This window comes from Pithys albifrons, chromosome 10, assembly GCF_047495875.1.
Source record: "Pithys albifrons albifrons isolate INPA30051 chromosome 10, PitAlb_v1, whole genome shotgun sequence".
In the NCBI taxonomy this organism is placed as follows: Eukaryota; Metazoa; Chordata; class Aves; order Passeriformes; family Thamnophilidae; genus Pithys; species Pithys albifrons.
The window spans coordinates 8,642,351-8,660,316 of record NC_092467.1 but is presented as its reverse complement, the minus strand read 5'-3'; the positions used below and the strand labels follow the sequence as shown (position 1 = coordinate 8,660,316).

The following is a 17,966-nucleotide window of genomic DNA, read 5'->3' as shown; positions in this document are numbered from 1 at the left end:
AATTCTGAGCACATGCATTCACCCATCAGTTATTTCCTCCAGAGCGGGGTATAACAAAGAGCACAGAGAGAGAGTTGGTGCTTTCAAACTTAGAGACAGCCAAAGGCTGAGCTTCCTAATGCAAGAGTCTTGATTTTCATTACACCAAGGGCAACACAGATGGTGTTTAGGACTGCAGACAATGCTGCATTTTGTTCTCATGTCAGCCTGAGCTTTAACATGTAAACCAGAAGCCACTGCTCTAGAAGTAAAGTCCTATAAACGAGGGTAAGAATTTACCTTTACGTAAGATATTGGTTACTTTTCAGTACATACAGAGACATACATTGGCCCACATATAAATTTACCAACTGGTTCATGTACAATCCCACAGCTCCAGGCACAGCACATCTGACGCTGCCTGCTGATGCTCATAGGGTTGGACCATTAACTCAGTCAGAGCCTTCAGCAAGGAGTTCTGCCCATGGAGCCCCTGGGTGCACAGAGCTGTGTGAACACTTCCCATCTCTTGAGTTTCTGCAGCCACTTCTCACGCCACAGGAGATGTGAAGGAGAGGCTGAGCTTTCTGAGCACTCCTGCCTGTTTGCAGCTGCAGAAGTGGACAAAAGGGTGGCCTCTGCCATTTTGCCACTGCCCTCACAGCTGAGCCAAGGACAATCTTGCTCACAGGACTTCTGAGAATTTGCTATCTGAATCAGCCAGATAACCTTTAATAACTATAATTTAGAACTATGGTACAGCAGTTGTTTCCAGACCGTAGTTGTGAACAACTAAGCACTTTTACACAGTGCCAGCACAACACAGCTAGAGACAACTGGCCTGGGACCAGAAAGGCTTCTATTCACTACATGGAGGCTCCTGCTTCTACTGGAAAAATATCTACAACTGCAAGTCAAGCAGTATGAAATCAAACTACGACTGAACACCAAGTTACATTGCATAAGACTGATTTTTTTCAAGGAGTTTATCTTCCATGCTCTGGGTTAATTTCCTTAGTTGATTTCCCTCAATGGGAATGCTGCCACCAGTTTAGAAACCCCAATTGTCCAACAGGTCAAGATAATACTGTGCAACAAATGTGACCAGAAAGTTTGAATATCTGCTGTTAAAGGGTCTGACAGGGGCTGGACACTTTGTGCTACAGCTCATGGTAATTTTGTACCTACCCACCACTGAGCTTACCTACTCCAATAATTTGGCACGTGTTATTGTAACTCAGTAGCACATACAATGACATGTAATTCTCTCTCTGAATTACAAATAATTTGAATATAAAAGAGGAAGAGTAGAGGTTGAGTTTCAGAGAAAGGAAACAGAGTAAGACTACTTGTTTCTCAGCTGAAGGAACAGGGATGTCAGGAACAAGGGTATGGAAGTCCCTGAAGAATTGCATGGAGATACCACGCCATGTCCATAGCCAGCTCTTCCCAGTGGGAAATCACCATTCTCCAAAACTGGCACACACTCAATGTATCAAGTGTCATACAGCAAACAGAGGGCAGGGAAGACATCAGTCAATCAAAGGCCACAATGGGGCTGGGAAACAGGGACAGGAGCTGAGTGAGGAGTGACCACAGAGCAGGAGCACACGACATCATGGCAGGAGAGTTACGGAAGCGGAGAATGCAGCTCCAGAATGGAGGGATTCACACACGTAACGTGGGACTTGACTCTGACTTAGCATATGGAAAGGAATTAGAAATCTATTTCCACAAAAAAAGATAGGTAGGAAAGGTTAAATAAATCCAGAATAAATTATGTGTCAGGCTAGACTCTTTGTTTTAGTCTCAGACGGAGTCAGAGAAAACAACATTCTCCTGATCATCTTGTTTTCCCCTCTAAATGAGAAAAAAAGGAGTATCTGGCTGTTCACCAGCTGCCCTCCACCCTCATGTCCAATGACTACATTTCCTGTTACACTGTAAATGCTATGGAAGGGTGAGCCTGGTGACATTTTTGGCAGAAAAAAAATGTTTCAAATATTTATTTACTCCTGATTACTATTCAGCAGTAGGCTTTTGTGCAATTACTGACTTGGAAGACAAGGAAGATATTTTAGACTTGTCCCAAAGGCTTATGCTACTTGTGTGTTTCCCACTCTGTTCAGTCCCTGTCATGGGTGACCCTGTCACGCTAAGGGGGCCACCAGACCTTCCTGACTGTGACTATTCTGAGACCTGCAGGCACAGGGACTGCAGCTGCTCCCAGTCCAAAGGACCTTTGTGGCAGAGGTTTGTGCAGGTCAGCCCACAAGCACCTTCCTCTGCACCAGCCAAGTCTCAGTGCTCACTGAGCGAGGCTGGGAGAGCATCCTTAGAGGTTGGACACCCTCACTGCACCTGCCCCAGGGCAAGTCTCACAGAATGTCCACACCGGGGCTCATAATCACACTCCATGACCTGGAACTTCACAACCAGAGAGCTTTCACCTTTCTGTAGAGCTTCAACAAAATCCCTCATCAGAATGGAGGTGGTGCAAAGAGTAGCTGCGCCATAAAGAATGAAGAATTTAGAAGCATTTTCAATATGCAGACGCCTTGCCAAAGGCACAGTAAAGAGCCCACTGTGAATACATAACAGAAATAAAAAAATGTTTGCTCATTTCTAAATTTCCTGGAGTTTGCTTAATGTCAGCAGCTCCATTTAAGAGCAGAAATGTAAAACCCTGTGACAGCTCTTGAACCCTCGACCCCGATCAGCAGTTACCAGCCTCGCCAGCACTGGGTTTGAAATCACTCAGCCTGCATCTCGTTACAGTCAGGGCAACTGATGCAATCCTACCAATCTCCTTCTCCCTGTACATTTTTAACTCTCTCCTGCCATCAGTTATTCCACTCTTACAAGAATATGAACTAGGGCTGCTCTGTTTCTTGAGGAACAAGGTTTTCATCTAGTTTTTGTTTGAACCAGTAAATATTCAGGAGAATAAGACAGTCTTTACGTGAAACGCATTTTCACATACTTGAAACAGCAAGGCAGTGAGGAAGAGACTGAAACCAGCCTTCCATTTCCTCTCCTCCCTGTGTTTGGGACTGCCTCTGACCCACCAGGTGTGCACATGATCACTCACCCCCTTGGGCTGCTCCTTTACACCGTGACTTCCCCGTAAAATCCAGCTCATCTATTCAAAGTAATGACTGAAACACTGTCTATAAAATTATGGCATTTTTCCACTTGAAAAAAAAAATTAACACTTCATTTAAAAGTTATTTTTAAACTCAGTTGGCCTGAAGCCAATTTTAGTCATAACTGAAGTGGATTCTTCTTTTCCTAGAATTCAATGCCTTCCTTTTCTAAAATAGTTAAAAAAAGTAAACCCAGTAAATGCAGAGTTTACACTTCTGTCTACGCTGTTTTGCCCTCTGACATATCAGCAGTTTGCTTTTCAACAAACCCAAATGATTCCTTACTTTTGTCTAGTTTGGGAACTTCTCCCGAACACAGACTTGAGCAATCCCAGGGCAGAACCATTCACTTCCAGTTTGAATCTGGCTGGGGCAGTGGCAGAGCATCATCACAGCCAGTAAGTGGCTGAGTCAGAGTTTGTGTCTGAGAGATAACTGAAGGCCCTTCAGGAACATGGCTGAATTTGGAAAGGGAGTGTCAGAGCTGTATTCCAGTGCAAGACACTCATGGCTTCTGGCACTGCCCCTGCACTGACACTGCAATAGCCAAGCATGAAATGCACAAACTGAGGGCACTGTTGTCATATATGTAGGTAGGAGTATCCCGACTTCACCATTTTCCAGGAGTGTCTCAAGAGACAGTAGGACATCTGGACTCCTTAATGAAGTAGCTGATCTGGAATCTGGGCTTAGTGAAAACTAACCCCCCTTTAAAAAAAAAGCAAAGGAGAGGGAAAAAGAAAGGCTTCAATCTAAGCAATTAATGTCACCCAGAAGTATTTTAAGGAATAACAGGCAAAATGACCTGACAGGAAGAGTATTTTCCTTCTCTTTCCAAAGGGGATTCTGTTTTTCCTAAGAGAAAATTCCAACTCAATTAGACTGACTTTACATTCAGAGAATGTTTTAATGTGCAGCGCTGTCTGCACTGTGACAGCTCCACCGAGATGTGAATTAGGATTCATGTACGTCAGTTCTACACATTCTGTAAAGGGTATCAGCAAGCATAGCAAAGCAAAATAATTAAAAGAAATTTGTAGTCACTTTATCCATAAAAAATAAGTAAAGAAATTTTTATTTTCCAAGTTGAAGTTTCTCAAGTCTGAGCTCAGCATTTAAGTGTTTGATCCTTCAAATCAAGCAGAAATGATTTGCTAACTCGGGACTTAATAATGACATAGGACAGGTGACTTTTTATATTAAAAAGTGGCACTTTGGGGTTTTTTGTTGCTGCTGTTTTATTGCTTGAGTTCTGCGGAATTTGGAATCAAAATTTCCTAAGGACACAGCATCCAGCTAATCTTTCAACCTAAGAAGGTCAGAAGCATCCTGAATATGGAAGTTGCCAGAATAGTACAGGTTTTGATGCTGTTTTCAACCTGCAGCATCTGGAGGGCTGTCTAGAGGGGATTTATGATTTTTTTTTTTAAATGAGGGTGAAGATGCACAGGGGAAGAAGCAAATCCACAGTGGTGACTTCAGACAGTCAGAAGCTCTCAGCTCCTCTGTCTTCAGCACCTGGACTGAGGCTACAGTGCCCTGCACAGCTCTGGGCACTCCTGCACTCCTGCCCTGCTCAAGGCTGTGGAGTTCAGTGTTAACACCAGTGAGATCTGGCTGGCAAACATGTGCCTGCTGAACGAGGTAGGTCTCCATTACCTCATTCTACACGACCCTTTTACAGATTTTATCCAACAAAGCTTTTGAAGATATATTTATCCTTAACCATGTGAGAAATCTCACTTACGGTAATGATTGGGCAACAATAAAAAGTAAAAATAAAAATGATTAGTAGTCTGCTGACGATTATAAACCCTCTTCACTTCCCTTCCTCCCCTTTTTCTTAGGGACTCATTACTGCAGTGTTTATTTTTACTTTTGTAAATCCAAGAGTGCAAAGCTAAAGGCAGAGATGTAAAAGCAGCCACGGCCTGAATGGATGGGTGAGTGCAGGATCTTGGTATCCATACACAGGACAGGAGGCTCAGTATGAATGTCACACTGGGCAGCACTAGGAGGAGGGTCACAGCTCTGGCAGCAACCCAAGAAATCTGTACCAGGACAGTCTGGAGGGATTATGCAGCTTCGCAGCATAAAGTTGCATAAGAAGCTGTGAGAAACCATCATCAGCCTCAATCTGCCATTCCTCTCTTCCCCTGGCCCCTTCTCGGAAACTCTCTGGCCACCTCTCAGGTTTGCCCATGTCATTTTCCACATCACCAGGTACAGAAATCTCAAGAACACTGTGGGGTTTGAGTCTCTGCAGGCAGCTGCAGGCTGGTTCTGTTTGTCCAGTTGGGACAGTGTAACCTCCAGACTCCAGCATGAATGACCTCTGGGAAAGAGAAGGGGAGGGTGGGGGTCACACAGGTGAAGATACAGGAATCCTCTCATGGAACTGGGTCAAAGAGAAGGATCAGGATGGTTTCCTGAAGATTTGTTTTGGAATTATCTTCTGGCTGACAGCCTGGGCCAGGGGGAGAATATCTCTGAACCTACAGCAAGAATTGCCCTTTGCTCAGAGTGAAAGGAAAGCCAAGAGGTCCCCAAATCTCACATCTCACAGGTTTCTTCTACACCTGCTTATGGGTATCCTGCCTTATTCCAGCAGCTAATACTGGTCTTGACCTCCCTGGAGTGCCCCATAGCTCGGGGCTGTGGAGAACAGAGCTGGTCCACGCAGCTCCTGACCCCCAGACTCGCTGTCTGCCAGCCCCAAGAGCTCTCCAGTGTCCCACCCATCCCCATTTCCTTCGACAGGGCACCCACAGCCCAATCTGCCTCATCTGAGGTCAGACCAGCACCCACTGCAGCAGGAAGGCCTTAAGTCAGCATGTTGCAAAGAAACGTTATAAACACTACCTTGATGTTTTAGTGTACACAGTTAACATTTACATTTCACACCACCTCCTATGTAAAGTCCCTCTCTCCATGCCATCAATACACCAATTCTCTTAAGCCCTCCCCACCCAACACCAGGAGCCCCTTTTCTCAACAAAACAGAAGACTTTTGGTGCTTCTCAGCCCAGCCATTGTGGAGACTGATGTGGTCAAAAACTGGTTAAAAATACAAAAATTAAAAGCAGACAGAAATCTCCAACCTTCAGAAAGTTTAAAACCCACCTGGGTTTTCCGCAAATACCCTAGAAATGCTTCCAGCTCACAATGAAATGCTATAGGCAATATTTCAAAGACTACTTTCAACATTTGCTGTAAGCATCTTTGGATGTTCCAGATTCACCTTCCTAAGGGTTAACATACCAAAACAGGAAAGAGAGGGGGGAAAAAGGCACAAAAGCTGCATAATTCCTTCCTGAGGTATGACAAACTCTCTCTGCATCTTATTCCAAAAAGTGAGATGTGCAATTTCCATTCTTAAGCTCAGTAAAAATGGCATAAAGAAGTACTAACCCTGGGAACTGCATGATTATTCATTTATCAGATCAACATCAGCAAAACTGTCTTTTTATGTGCTGCTTACTTTCAAAAAAAACCCCTGCCATGCATATTTCAGTTCTCCCCCTCCACACCCCACACCCTTCTGCTGCTGTCCAGCTGGAACACATCAAGGGTCTAGAAGCCAAGTCAAATGTTGACCCCACCCTCCTCCATCCATTTTAAGGCACCTTCAAAGCCAGCACACTGATCTAGTTCAGCTTAGCCAACAACGCCAGCAAATCTGTTATTTAAGACTTTAGTGCAGGGTTTTTATAACTGCCCATTAATACAAGCTTTGATGTATGGTCAAAAAAATCCAGCTGTAATGAGTTTCATCAGACTGTAGTAACCTTTCCTCAGAAGGTCTTTATTACTATACCTTCATAATCTTTGGGCCCAATACTTTTATAGTATCATTCTTATTGAACCCCCTTAAGAAACAACACTCAGCAACATTAAACACTTTTCCTTCCCCAAAATTAAAACAAAGAGGCAGTAATAGTTTTTCTAGATGACACTTTTGCACCCACATTTTTCATAGCAGTTTGCTGTTAAGGGCATGCAGGTAATAGCTGTGTGAACCAAAAGACAAATCAATTTTCATGACAAAATCCTTGACAGGAAATAAAAGGAGTCTGTAAAAGGACATACAACTTACTTTGGTGCTCCCCTTTGCAGGATGCGGCAAGAAAGAGGGGAAAAAAAGAAATATTAGATACATTTATTTTACATTCATTCAGCCTAATTGGTACAGTTCTGGAAATGGCTCAAACCAAGTGAGGAACTGACTCAGGGAACATTCACTGAATCCTGTAGTCAGAGAACTTCCAGGGGAACACCAGGACAATCGCAAGGGATTTAAAACGTTCAGCAAAGCTGTTTTCCTCTCTACACAAACATTCTGATTCCACTTTTGCTTCCTTCAGTGTCAATCAGGAGCAGCTCCTGGGAAGTCAGCAGACACTAACACAAGGAAGAAGAAAATGAGGCCTGAAGTGATCTAGGGATGGGATGGGAGCCAGAGGGATTTTCGTGTGTTGGTAATGCTGAGCTTCCAGTACGCAAAGCAACCCACTGACATGTCTGCTGAGCCCTGTGTGACAGCCACTCCCCACGGCCTGCCAATGAATGGAAAGCTTCATGATCCAAAGCCTTTTAAAAAGCAAATATTGAACTTTTAGATTAGTAATAAAAATAAGGAGGAGATGGCATTATGGGAGGGGGAAAGAGGAATGGATGGTGCTAGCAAGGTAGAGTGTGCAGAGCAAGTTCTGACAAACATCTGTGCTATTATTTTAGTTTAATAGTGAGTTTTGCCATGAGCTGGCATGAGCAGTGTATATTATACAGTGGGAATCCAGCCAAAATAAACACCAGCCTACAGTTGAGAAATACAGTCTGGAAAGGTTAGTCACAAAGTTGTAGTCGGGTTTTTTTTTAAAAAAAGGGAGGGTTTTGGATGCATCAGTGCAGAAAGCCAGCAGTAAAGTCAGCTGGTAAATGGATATCCCGTTTCAAAGTGAATTGGCCACAGTGTGATTTATATCAAGGAAGCTGACTTGCATGTGGGTTGGGAAAATAAAAACACTGATTCATGGCTGTCAAAGCCACGTCCTGACAAAAGCAAGTCAATGGCGGGAAGGAGGTGAGTTGGCAAACTGCAAAGGAACTCACGGGCTCACAGAGCAACACTGAGGGGTGATCAGAGACAGTTCACCAGAGAGTGAATCCATGAATGTGAGAGGGACCCCCATGTGCAGGGGGCCAGGGAAGGCAGGCACAATTAACCAAGGAAAAGGAGCAAAGGGCTGATGTATGGCCTTTAATATATTAATGAGATTTGTTTATGCAAAAAGAAAAATTATAAATCTACAACCTGGGACTTTCTTACAGGATTAAATTAGCAGCAAAGAGTCCATATTAGTGGCAGCAAGTACTAAGCCCCATTACCACTGCAATCTGTGTAGCACTACTGAAAACAAAACCACAGAAAAATGAATATTCTAGTTGAGAGATCTGCCTTTGGTGAGAACTCAGAACATATCTCTCTAATTCAGTGACAAATTCTGGCCTTTCCTGGCACTGCAGAAGGAGCCCAGCTAGGGGCATTCCTGCCATTTCCTGGCAGACTCTTACTTAAAAACAAAAACTGGGGGGAGGTGTCTTTGAAACTGTATTGTATTGTCAGAGGAAGGTGTGAAACTGAGAAGCACGCACAGGACTTTAATGAAACACCACTCATTTTTATTTGGGTTCCACTGGAGCTTGTGAGGTACCCGGGGCCTTGTAGATTCTGCTTTGCAAAATTCAAACCCCTAACAACAGACTCATAGTTGGCAATTGGACCTCTAGTCCTGTACAAATAAAGTTTCAGAAGACTGGAGTAACACTGAGCATCTTTCCTGAACAGCTTGATAGACTACCAGGAGAATTTCAAACTACAGGGGTTTGGAGCAATAATATTCACTCTTCTCATAATGTAAAGATAATTCCAGCTCAAAGGAAAACTTTATTTTTATTCTCTCCTGTCTTTCAAGGAAGTCTCTCATCTTGCATCTAAGACTCCTTTGACAGACCAACTTTAAACAAAACCAAGAATTCTTTGTAAACATATTCTGAATACCAAGTATTTTTGGGGGGGAAGGGAGAGACAGGAAGACAGAAGAGAAGTTTAGAAATCCAACTAGTCTGTCTTGTTTAAATGATAGTAACAGATATACAAATTAGGATAAAACCATCACAGAGTGCAAGATTAAACTGGAGGCAGCAACAGGCTTTTTTGACATCATCATTAAAACCTGAGTAACTAAAAACCAAAATAACACAGTATTTTGTTCCTAGGAATTGATTATGTAACTTCTTATAACCAATCCTTGAAAAATGACTCCTGATGGCAGGAACCAATCTACTAGAACAGGCAAGATACTGACAAGTCACCAACTTTCTTTTCTATTTTTTAAAGGTCTCAGATACCTGGTAGGTCTCCTGCTAAATGAGCATTTTCACTACTCTTTAAAAAAATCTATCATCATTATCATCATCACTGTTTATTTCCATAATAATTGGAAAATTATTTTCCAATTCAAGGATTTCTTATTTATCTTTCATGGTGGCCTCAAAACTTGCTATGAAGAGAGGAAGCTGAGGCTCGTTTGCTTAATTAGCAGCTGGAGATGCAGACAGGACTGTACTGGAAGCCACACAGGCATCACAATTATAAAGGAAATATGAGGAAGGGAAGGATGAAGAGGGAAGACAGCACAAGACCTTGGGCACAAGGGCCCATGGAAAACAATCAGGAAGAATAAATTCTATCAGAACCAAAGCATCACCTCTCAGAAGAAACCTTGCACTGAAGGAACCCAGCAGACCAGCAGCCTCACTACAGAAAGGTCAGTTGTGCCACAGAAAAGCTTCAAAAGCTCCAATGACAGGCTTTTTTTGCTAGTCAGCCTTCCCTCTAGATATATCTCCTTAAACCTTCACTGATGCAAAATATCAAGAAATCCAGGTCCAAAAAATATGGAATGGTAGCTGGACATACTCTGCTTTCCAACTTTCTGTCATTTCTGATGAATTAACAGATGCTTTTTTACTGTCTCCTGTTCAATTTGCTTCACAAGATGATTAGCAGAGTAAAACTGCATTTGGAAAGGTTTAGCATGTGTTTCATACACAAAAAACATGCAGCGAATCAGTAAAATAAATATACATGATTGCCTGGAATGTTCCTGTCAGTTCTGTAAAACAGAGTTTGGGGGAACAAACCCTTCAAAGCACATCTTTACCTCTAGAAAACATTAACGAAACAACGAGGCTCAGGAAACCCCAAATTGCCCAACGCTTTTACTACACAGATCCAATGAAAAACACGTTGGAAGGTTTGGTTTGTGGTCGCTTTTTTTTTCTGCGTTGAGGTTTGACGCACAAATTGATCTTAAAATATTTCATTGTGAGTATTTTGCAATTACCACAGGCCTGTGCCATGCAAAGGCTGCCCTTTCTTGAGGTATCTGCAGACACTGTGTTTTCCCAGATAATACAATGGTTTCTTCTGACTCAAACAGAGCAACTACTGGCAAAGCAGGGAGCTGTTTGACTTACTGAGGATTTATCAGGATAGACACCGGCTCGTAGCAGAGATGCCTTCCAGCTATCCACCTCCTCTTGGGAGTCACAGGCTAGCTCAAGGAAACGGTAATCCTTGTAAACATTCCTAGAACAAAGAGCACCACATTGTAAAACTCGCATTTTACTACTCTGTATCATGCACACAGCATTTTAAATTAAAAATCCCTTCGGATCAGAAATTACTCGGTAATTGTTTTGGACAACAGAGTTTATGGGACAGGTGCTTGTCTAATAATTACATGGAGTGCTTAAAAACATCTTAGAATGCTACAGCACAGCTCTGGCAATAATAATCACCTAAAACTATCATGAAACTACTTAAAATCAGTTTTCTTGCTTTTGCCAGAACAGAGCATTTTTAGGGAAAAAAGGCTGTTGTGATGCAGAGGACAAACACATAAGACACACCAAAATAACTGCACAGCTTGTGACAGATTGTTGCTGTAACCAACAATTACCAAAGTAATTACTGATACAACTTGTTAAGTCCTTTGAGGGTATTGTGTACCCTTTTTAGGTTTTAGACATCATTAGTAAAAGAAGAGGAAAAAAAAGCAATGATCATATTTTAAACAAGACAAACCTCTGATGTTTGTCATCACAGCAAGAAAACTGGGACAGGCAATTCACATAATGAGATAAATACAAGGAATCACTTAAAGGAAGAAAAGAGAAAGGAGGAAAAATACATACATAGGAAGGTGGTACTTGTAAATTCTCCAACAAACAGAGCAGATTTTCCCCTTACAGTTTAGCCATTAGTTTCTGAACTCAAATTCCATACACAGACCAGATCACTGTAAATTTGTCAGCCAACAGCCTTTCCAGGAAAGGCCACAAGCTTAGCTGACAGAGGGTAGGAAACAACATTTTGCTAGATCTTAACAGTTGCACAACAGTCAACCTTGCATTGCAACCAGACTGTTTTCCTCCCTTAGCAAGCCCTGGAGGAGGGGCTGATGGAGATCATTCCCCTCTCAAAGACAGCAATGACAAGGGGTCCTTTGGTTTCATTATGCAACTACAGAGGTAATTTCTGCCACATATTTTGAGGGGGAAGGAAAACTGAATACACTCTAGAACCAGGAAATAAAGCTATTATTGTCACTGCCTAGACAAATTTCTTTAGCAGTCAGGGACTGGTGGGATTTCACCATCACACTGCTGGAACACAACTGAGCTGATGTAATTCCCACTCACAGAAGTGCTTCTCCCTTACCGACAATGTCACCAGGCAGCTCATAGCCCTGCTTTTTAGGGGTAGTTTCAGGAAACAGGTACAAGGAGTGTAATTGAACCTGAGCATGAAGGAGCCATGACACCTCATCATTAAATTATCAGCCAGGAAACCGCAGTGCAGCAGCCACAGCACACCCAGCTCTGACGAGAGGGGAATCATAGTAGTTTTAGCAGGCTTAGAGATTGCACTCCCAACTGCAAAGAATAAAGGACATACTCTGATTCCCTTATATTGGTGAAGCAATTCTCACCAATTTCAGTGGCTACATCTGAGCAGTCAGCACCAGCCTTGCACTACTCCCTTCAGGAATTCAGACTGGAGATGCCACCAGAGCAGTTTCAGTGCTGGTTGGAGCAGCACACCTGCACCTCCTTGCCCAGAGAAACTGCCCATGAGGTCACAGAGATCCAGCTGAGGGTCAGATCCCCCAGTTTAGGCAAACTGTACTCTGCGTTGGTGAGGCCACATCTTGAGTGTTGTGTTCAGTTCTGGGCCCCTCAGTTCAGAAAAGAGATTGAGGGGCTGGAGCGGGGCCAGAGAAGAGCAACGAGGCTGGAGAAGGGACTGGAGCACAAGTGCTGTGGGGAGAGGCTGAGGGAGCTGGGGGTGTTTAGCCTGGAGAAGAGGAGGCTCAGAGGTGACCTCAGCACTGTCTGGAACTCCCTGAAGGGAAGTTCCAGCCAGGTGGGGGTTGGTCTCTTCTCCCAGGCACTCAGCAATAGGACAAGGGAGCATGATGGGCTCAAGCTCTGCCAGGGGAAATTCAAGTTGGAGAGCAGAAAAAACTTCTTTTCAGAGAGACTAATCAGGCATTGGAATGGGCTGCCCAGAGAGGGGGTGGATTCCCCATCCCTGGAGGTTTTTAAGGTGAGATTGGCCGTGGCACTGAGTGCCATGATGTGGTAAAGGGACTGGAGTTGGACCAAGGGTTGGGCTTGATGATCTCAGAGGTCTTTTCCAACCCAATCAATTCTATGATTCTATGAAAAACACTGACACTATGAATGACTGAAAGCTCTACAGATTTTTTTTAACTGATTAAGAAATTTAAAATTAATCCTTTGTCTTCCCTGGCTCCAAAGGTACTCATCCTGCTTTAATGCAAATAACAGTCTAGATGACCTTCTCAGATGCCATTACCTTAAACTGATGATAAAACACAAAAATTTTATTCAATTTGCAATATTTTAGAACTCCAAGTTAACATTTACTGAACAAAACAAAGAACTCAATAACAAAACAAAACAAAGAGAGAAACATAATGAAATTACCAGAGGAAAAAATGCTTTAATTTATTGTTAGGAGAAGCTTGTACCAAGATAAGCTTCTTGGCTAAGTTAACAAAGCAGCTATAAATGAAAAAATAGGAAGCTGAAATGGTAAAAGGGTACTCTCAGAAAAGATGACTAAAAATAACAATAGAGCAAATAAAGGCTGTAAAACATAGAGATAGGGAAGTTCCAGCAACACTTATCTGCAAGAGCAAAACAACACGACAGCAGCTTGTGAAAACATTTTTTCAGGACTGTCATGTCATATATTAAATTTTTGGCATTTTGTGACTTGCTACAACAAGCGTGGCTGTATGAGCAGGGATTTTAGCCAAGCCCTTGGAGCACAGGGAGCTGACAGCCCTGCATTCCTGCCTGTTTGCTCGGCCCAGGGACACCCCATGGCCACACAGTTGATGTCTCCTGCTCTCCCAGGCCCTTCTCCCTGTGGTATCTGAGAGCCACTGTTTCTGTGGAGGTAACTCAACTCCACTGCCACAGACACAATTTGGAGCCCATGAGAGGAACTCAGGGATGTACATGCTGAGCCAGAACTCATGGGAATCTTACAGCAGGGCAGGGAAGGGATTACTTGCCTCCCTAACGAGCTTCCTTGCTACTAGACTCCCTCTGCCTTTCTTTGTTCCAAAAAGGCGGACAGGCACAGGAACTTGTCAAATGAAAAAAAAAAAAAAGCCAAAGTAACTTCTGAAGAAAGTGTGTCCTTTTTCTGTTACCAGTGGAATCTTACAAAAACACATTAACATGTTCTACTCATTAGGAATCCACTGGCGTCTCAGGGAAAGCTGTAAAAACGTTCTTAAAAATAATTCAGATTTTCTGTTTTATTCTCTCTTCCACTTCTTAAAATTGCTAAAGGTATCAGTAACCAGAAACAGTTACTGCTCCATCCTCACTTACCTACTCCATATGGAATGGAATAGACTGTGAAGTCATGTTCTCACTGTCATCTCTACAGCAGCTAAATGGGATGTTGCACAGCAAACAGAATGACAGAACACAGGATTGGTGAGGCCACACCTTGAGTGTTGTGTTCAGTTCTGGGCCCCTCAGTTCAGAAAAGAGATTGAGGGGCTGGAGCAGGGCCAGAGAAGAGCAACGAGGCTGGAGAAGGGACTGGAGCACAAGTGCTGTGGGGAGAGGCTGAGGGAGCTGGGGGTGTTCAGCCTGGAGAAGAGGAGGCTCAGAGGTGACCTCAGCACTGTCTGGAACTCCCTGAAGGGAAGTTCTGGCCAGGTGGGGGTTGGTCTCTTCTCCCAGACACTCAGCAATAGGACAAGGGAGCACGATGGGCTCAAGCTCTGCCAGGGGAAATTGAAGTTGAAGAGCAGAAAAAACTTCTTTTCAGAGAGACTAATCAGGTATTGGAATGGGCTGCCCAGAGAGGGGGTGGATTCCCCATCCCTGGAGGTTTGTCAGCTGAGATTGGCCATGGCACTGAGTGCCATGATGTGGTAAAGGGAGTGGAGTTGGACCAAGGGCTGGACTTGATGATCTCGGAGGTCTTTTCCAACCCAATCGATTCTATGATTCTGTGATACCAGGAACCAAAAAGATGAGCTCTCAACAAAAATCTTGTTGACATCTAAGGGACTGCAGAAACAAAGCAGATACAATAAATGGGAATATGCCTAAAAGTGCCATTTGTGTGTAACATTGCCATTGCATATTTAACATTTTTTAAACACAAACACAGAAATGGGGTAACTGTGCAAAGTTATTGCATATTCCACATCTACCTACTCTACTTCCTCCTCACCACTGTAATTTAATATCGTGTGTAACACATGAAAATACATCTATGGTAGTAGTACTGGAAACCAACACAATATTGCACTTTTCCAGAATGAAAAATACAAATGGTTACCATTTGTTATCTGCAAATTTTATTACAGTCTAGATAGATAAACCTCAACATAGAACTGCATTCCAGAAAAAATACAACATAATTGTTTATGGAGATGAACAATAGGACTAAAAGCACCATTTCCAATTATGGGATGGTTCCACACCCAGGACGTGCCTTCTCCAGGCCAAGCCAATGACTTCAATGCCCAGCAGACACCCAGCTGTGACTATGTCCACCCTACAACTTCTGCACTTTGTTATTACCTTGGTTTCCAGCAGACTGCATTCCTTTCCCCCAGATATTCCAGGGCCTTGCAGAAAGGACCTTTACATTGCCCACAGGTATTCCTTTAACTCCTCTCATCACAAAGGAATCCTAACAGGACTGGAATAAGGTATTTGAAAATGTACAAGAGGGAACAGAGAAATGCCAGGTAAGTTTGAAGACTGAGCCCAGCTGCAAGTTACTGAGATTTCTGTTCCACCAGCCCTGAAGCCTGGGCTGTCAGCACTGCACAGGAAAGGCCTGACTGCCTATGAACCAGCAGAACTACGCAATCCAGACCAGTGAATAGCACAGGACTGACAATCACAAAGGAAGAACTTTCCAGTTGCTGCAGCAGCAGTTCCAGTGGGTTTCCCTCTCCAGGGGCTGCAGAGCAGAAGTGCTGCTCTCTCTCCCAGCACACACCACTGCCAGACATCAAGGTGTATTGTATCCCCTGCAACGTCTCACCACAAAGATAAGGTTAAATATTTATCTCCAACAAACCTGAAAAGGTTTTGAGGGCAATTACTTCAGGCACATTACAAAACCAACTGACATGTGTGCATATATATTAATTCATATCCACATATTAAACATTTGCATAGACAGCTTTTGGATTGTGTTGGATCTGGAACATTTCAGTAGACAGAGATGGACTGTGTGTGCATGATATTTCTTTTTATGTAGAGAAAATACCAATCAAGATTAATTGAAAAATGAATTTATTCTTGCCAATATGGGAGGAGACAGGACAGCCATTACAGAGCAAGAATATTAGTGAAAGTTTCTAGAATTGGGCCTATAAACTATTTCAATACTACAAAGAACACAAACCCACATTTAACTTCAGCAGTCACACTGACACAAAAGATAAAGGAATATATTCTTTTACAAGGATTTCAAAAAGCTGTGCTTGTCTCAAATAGGTTTTTGTAAACATCTGGTCTTCTTATTAGAATGGAAGGAGAATTGAAACGAACATTAGAAATCTAGAACCAAATGCAAATTGGCCCGATTTTATTCCATGAAAAACACAGAAGTTTCAGTTCTTAGGTATTTCTTATTTGACTGAAATTGACATCAAATTGAATATGGGTTTCATAAATAGTCATCTAAAATTAAAATGAGAGAAAATAACAGACTACAGATACTCCAACTATCAGGAAAGATAATCTTGGATGAAACTGTATGTTCTCTACTTAGTCAACCTGCAACTCCACTTCGACACTCTGCTTATTCAGTATTGGTCTTAAGTCTACCATTTGAGACACCTGTAAATGCACAATGGCTGGTTTGAATACCTACACTATTTTTCAAACAGAAGAGCACTACCAGAAGCTCTGCAAATCATATATTCTGAAGGAACAAAAATGGCCATCTGCTCTGAGTTAACAGCAATGACTAACATTTTCTATCAAGGCATACCATTTCAGACCACTCCAATGTGAATGCTAATTAAAATTAATTACACATGTCTCTGAAGATTCTTTTTCTTCATATCCAGAAAAGCCAAAGAGACAATCTCTGAGACAATGTCATGAAATTAACACTTCAGGATTTCGCCACCAAACTCATGTGAATGCTCTACCAAATATAAGCGACTTGTCAATTCACACATGCAAAGCACACACGAACCCACACAATCCTAAGGTGGAAATGAACAGATGATTTGCTGATCAGTACATAGACAAGACTTGCTAATGAGGTACCCTGAGTCCTGTGTGTAACCCAGAGCAGAAATGCAGCCAAAACTAACACCACAGAGGCCAAAATCCGCAGCAGGAACAGCGACTGGCACTAAAATATTCCATAACTCCCTGGAGAAGAAGGTTTGATGCCTTTCGTGGTGAGGGATGGAGCATGTTCTGGAACCTGCCTGGGGGCCACACAGACACAAAAGCTGCCCAGAGCTGTCAGGCCCTCACACACACAGAGTGGGCTCGGCTCCTGCCCCAGCCCTGCCCTTCCCTGGATGGGGCAGTGGGACCCAGACAGGGTCACTGTGGGCAAGGAGGGTGAGGCTGTGCTGGGTCAGGTTTAGCACCCATGACTTACCTACACTCACACACACGTGTGTCTGGTGGGCACCACTCCCGTGTCAGATCCCACACAATCACTTAGGGAATTTTCTTCAAATACAGTGCAACTTTCATAGTTAAGGTATGGGTTTGGCACTGCTGTTTCCTTTCCCCAGGAACCCTTTTTGCTCAATAATACCAGTTCTGAACCTCAATACCTGCACCACCTATCCACCACACTATCCTTTATCTGTCATGCAAAGAGCACTTGCCAATAATGACAAAAAAAATATTCCAGGAAAAAAAACCCATACTTTTTTTTCTCCTTTTTTCTTCTTTTATTTTTCTTTCTTAATGGAATGGGCTTGGGGAATAAAAACTAGCTATTCCTTAGGTTTGTATATTTTTCCTGTTCTTAAATATTGTACTCTTCCAGCATCTTAGAAGTTTGTTTAGAAATGTTTGCAGCTTTTTTTGTTGGATTCAATTTGTGGGGCTTTTTAATTAAACAGATTCTCTTTCTTCCATTTCGAACAGAGAGGCTCTGAACAGCTTACAGTGCAGCTCTTCCTGGGGCTTAGCTTTCTGAGTAATTCAAAAACAGTA

At 42.9% G+C, this 17,966-nt stretch overlaps 1 protein-coding gene across 2 annotated transcripts in view; it reads right to left on the bottom strand.

Annotated features, from left to right (window-relative positions):
• Nucleotides 1-17,966, bottom strand: part of DNM3 (dynamin 3) — a 174,187-nt gene that overhangs the window by 43,024 nt on the left and 113,197 nt on the right. For both annotated transcript variants that reach the window (XM_071564770.1, XM_071564769.1), the window contains one exon: nt 10,668-10,779. In XM_071564770.1, the coding sequence (XP_071420871.1) occupies nt 10,668-10,779 (112 nt within the window). The remainder of the gene's footprint in view (nt 1-10,667; nt 10,780-17,966) is intronic.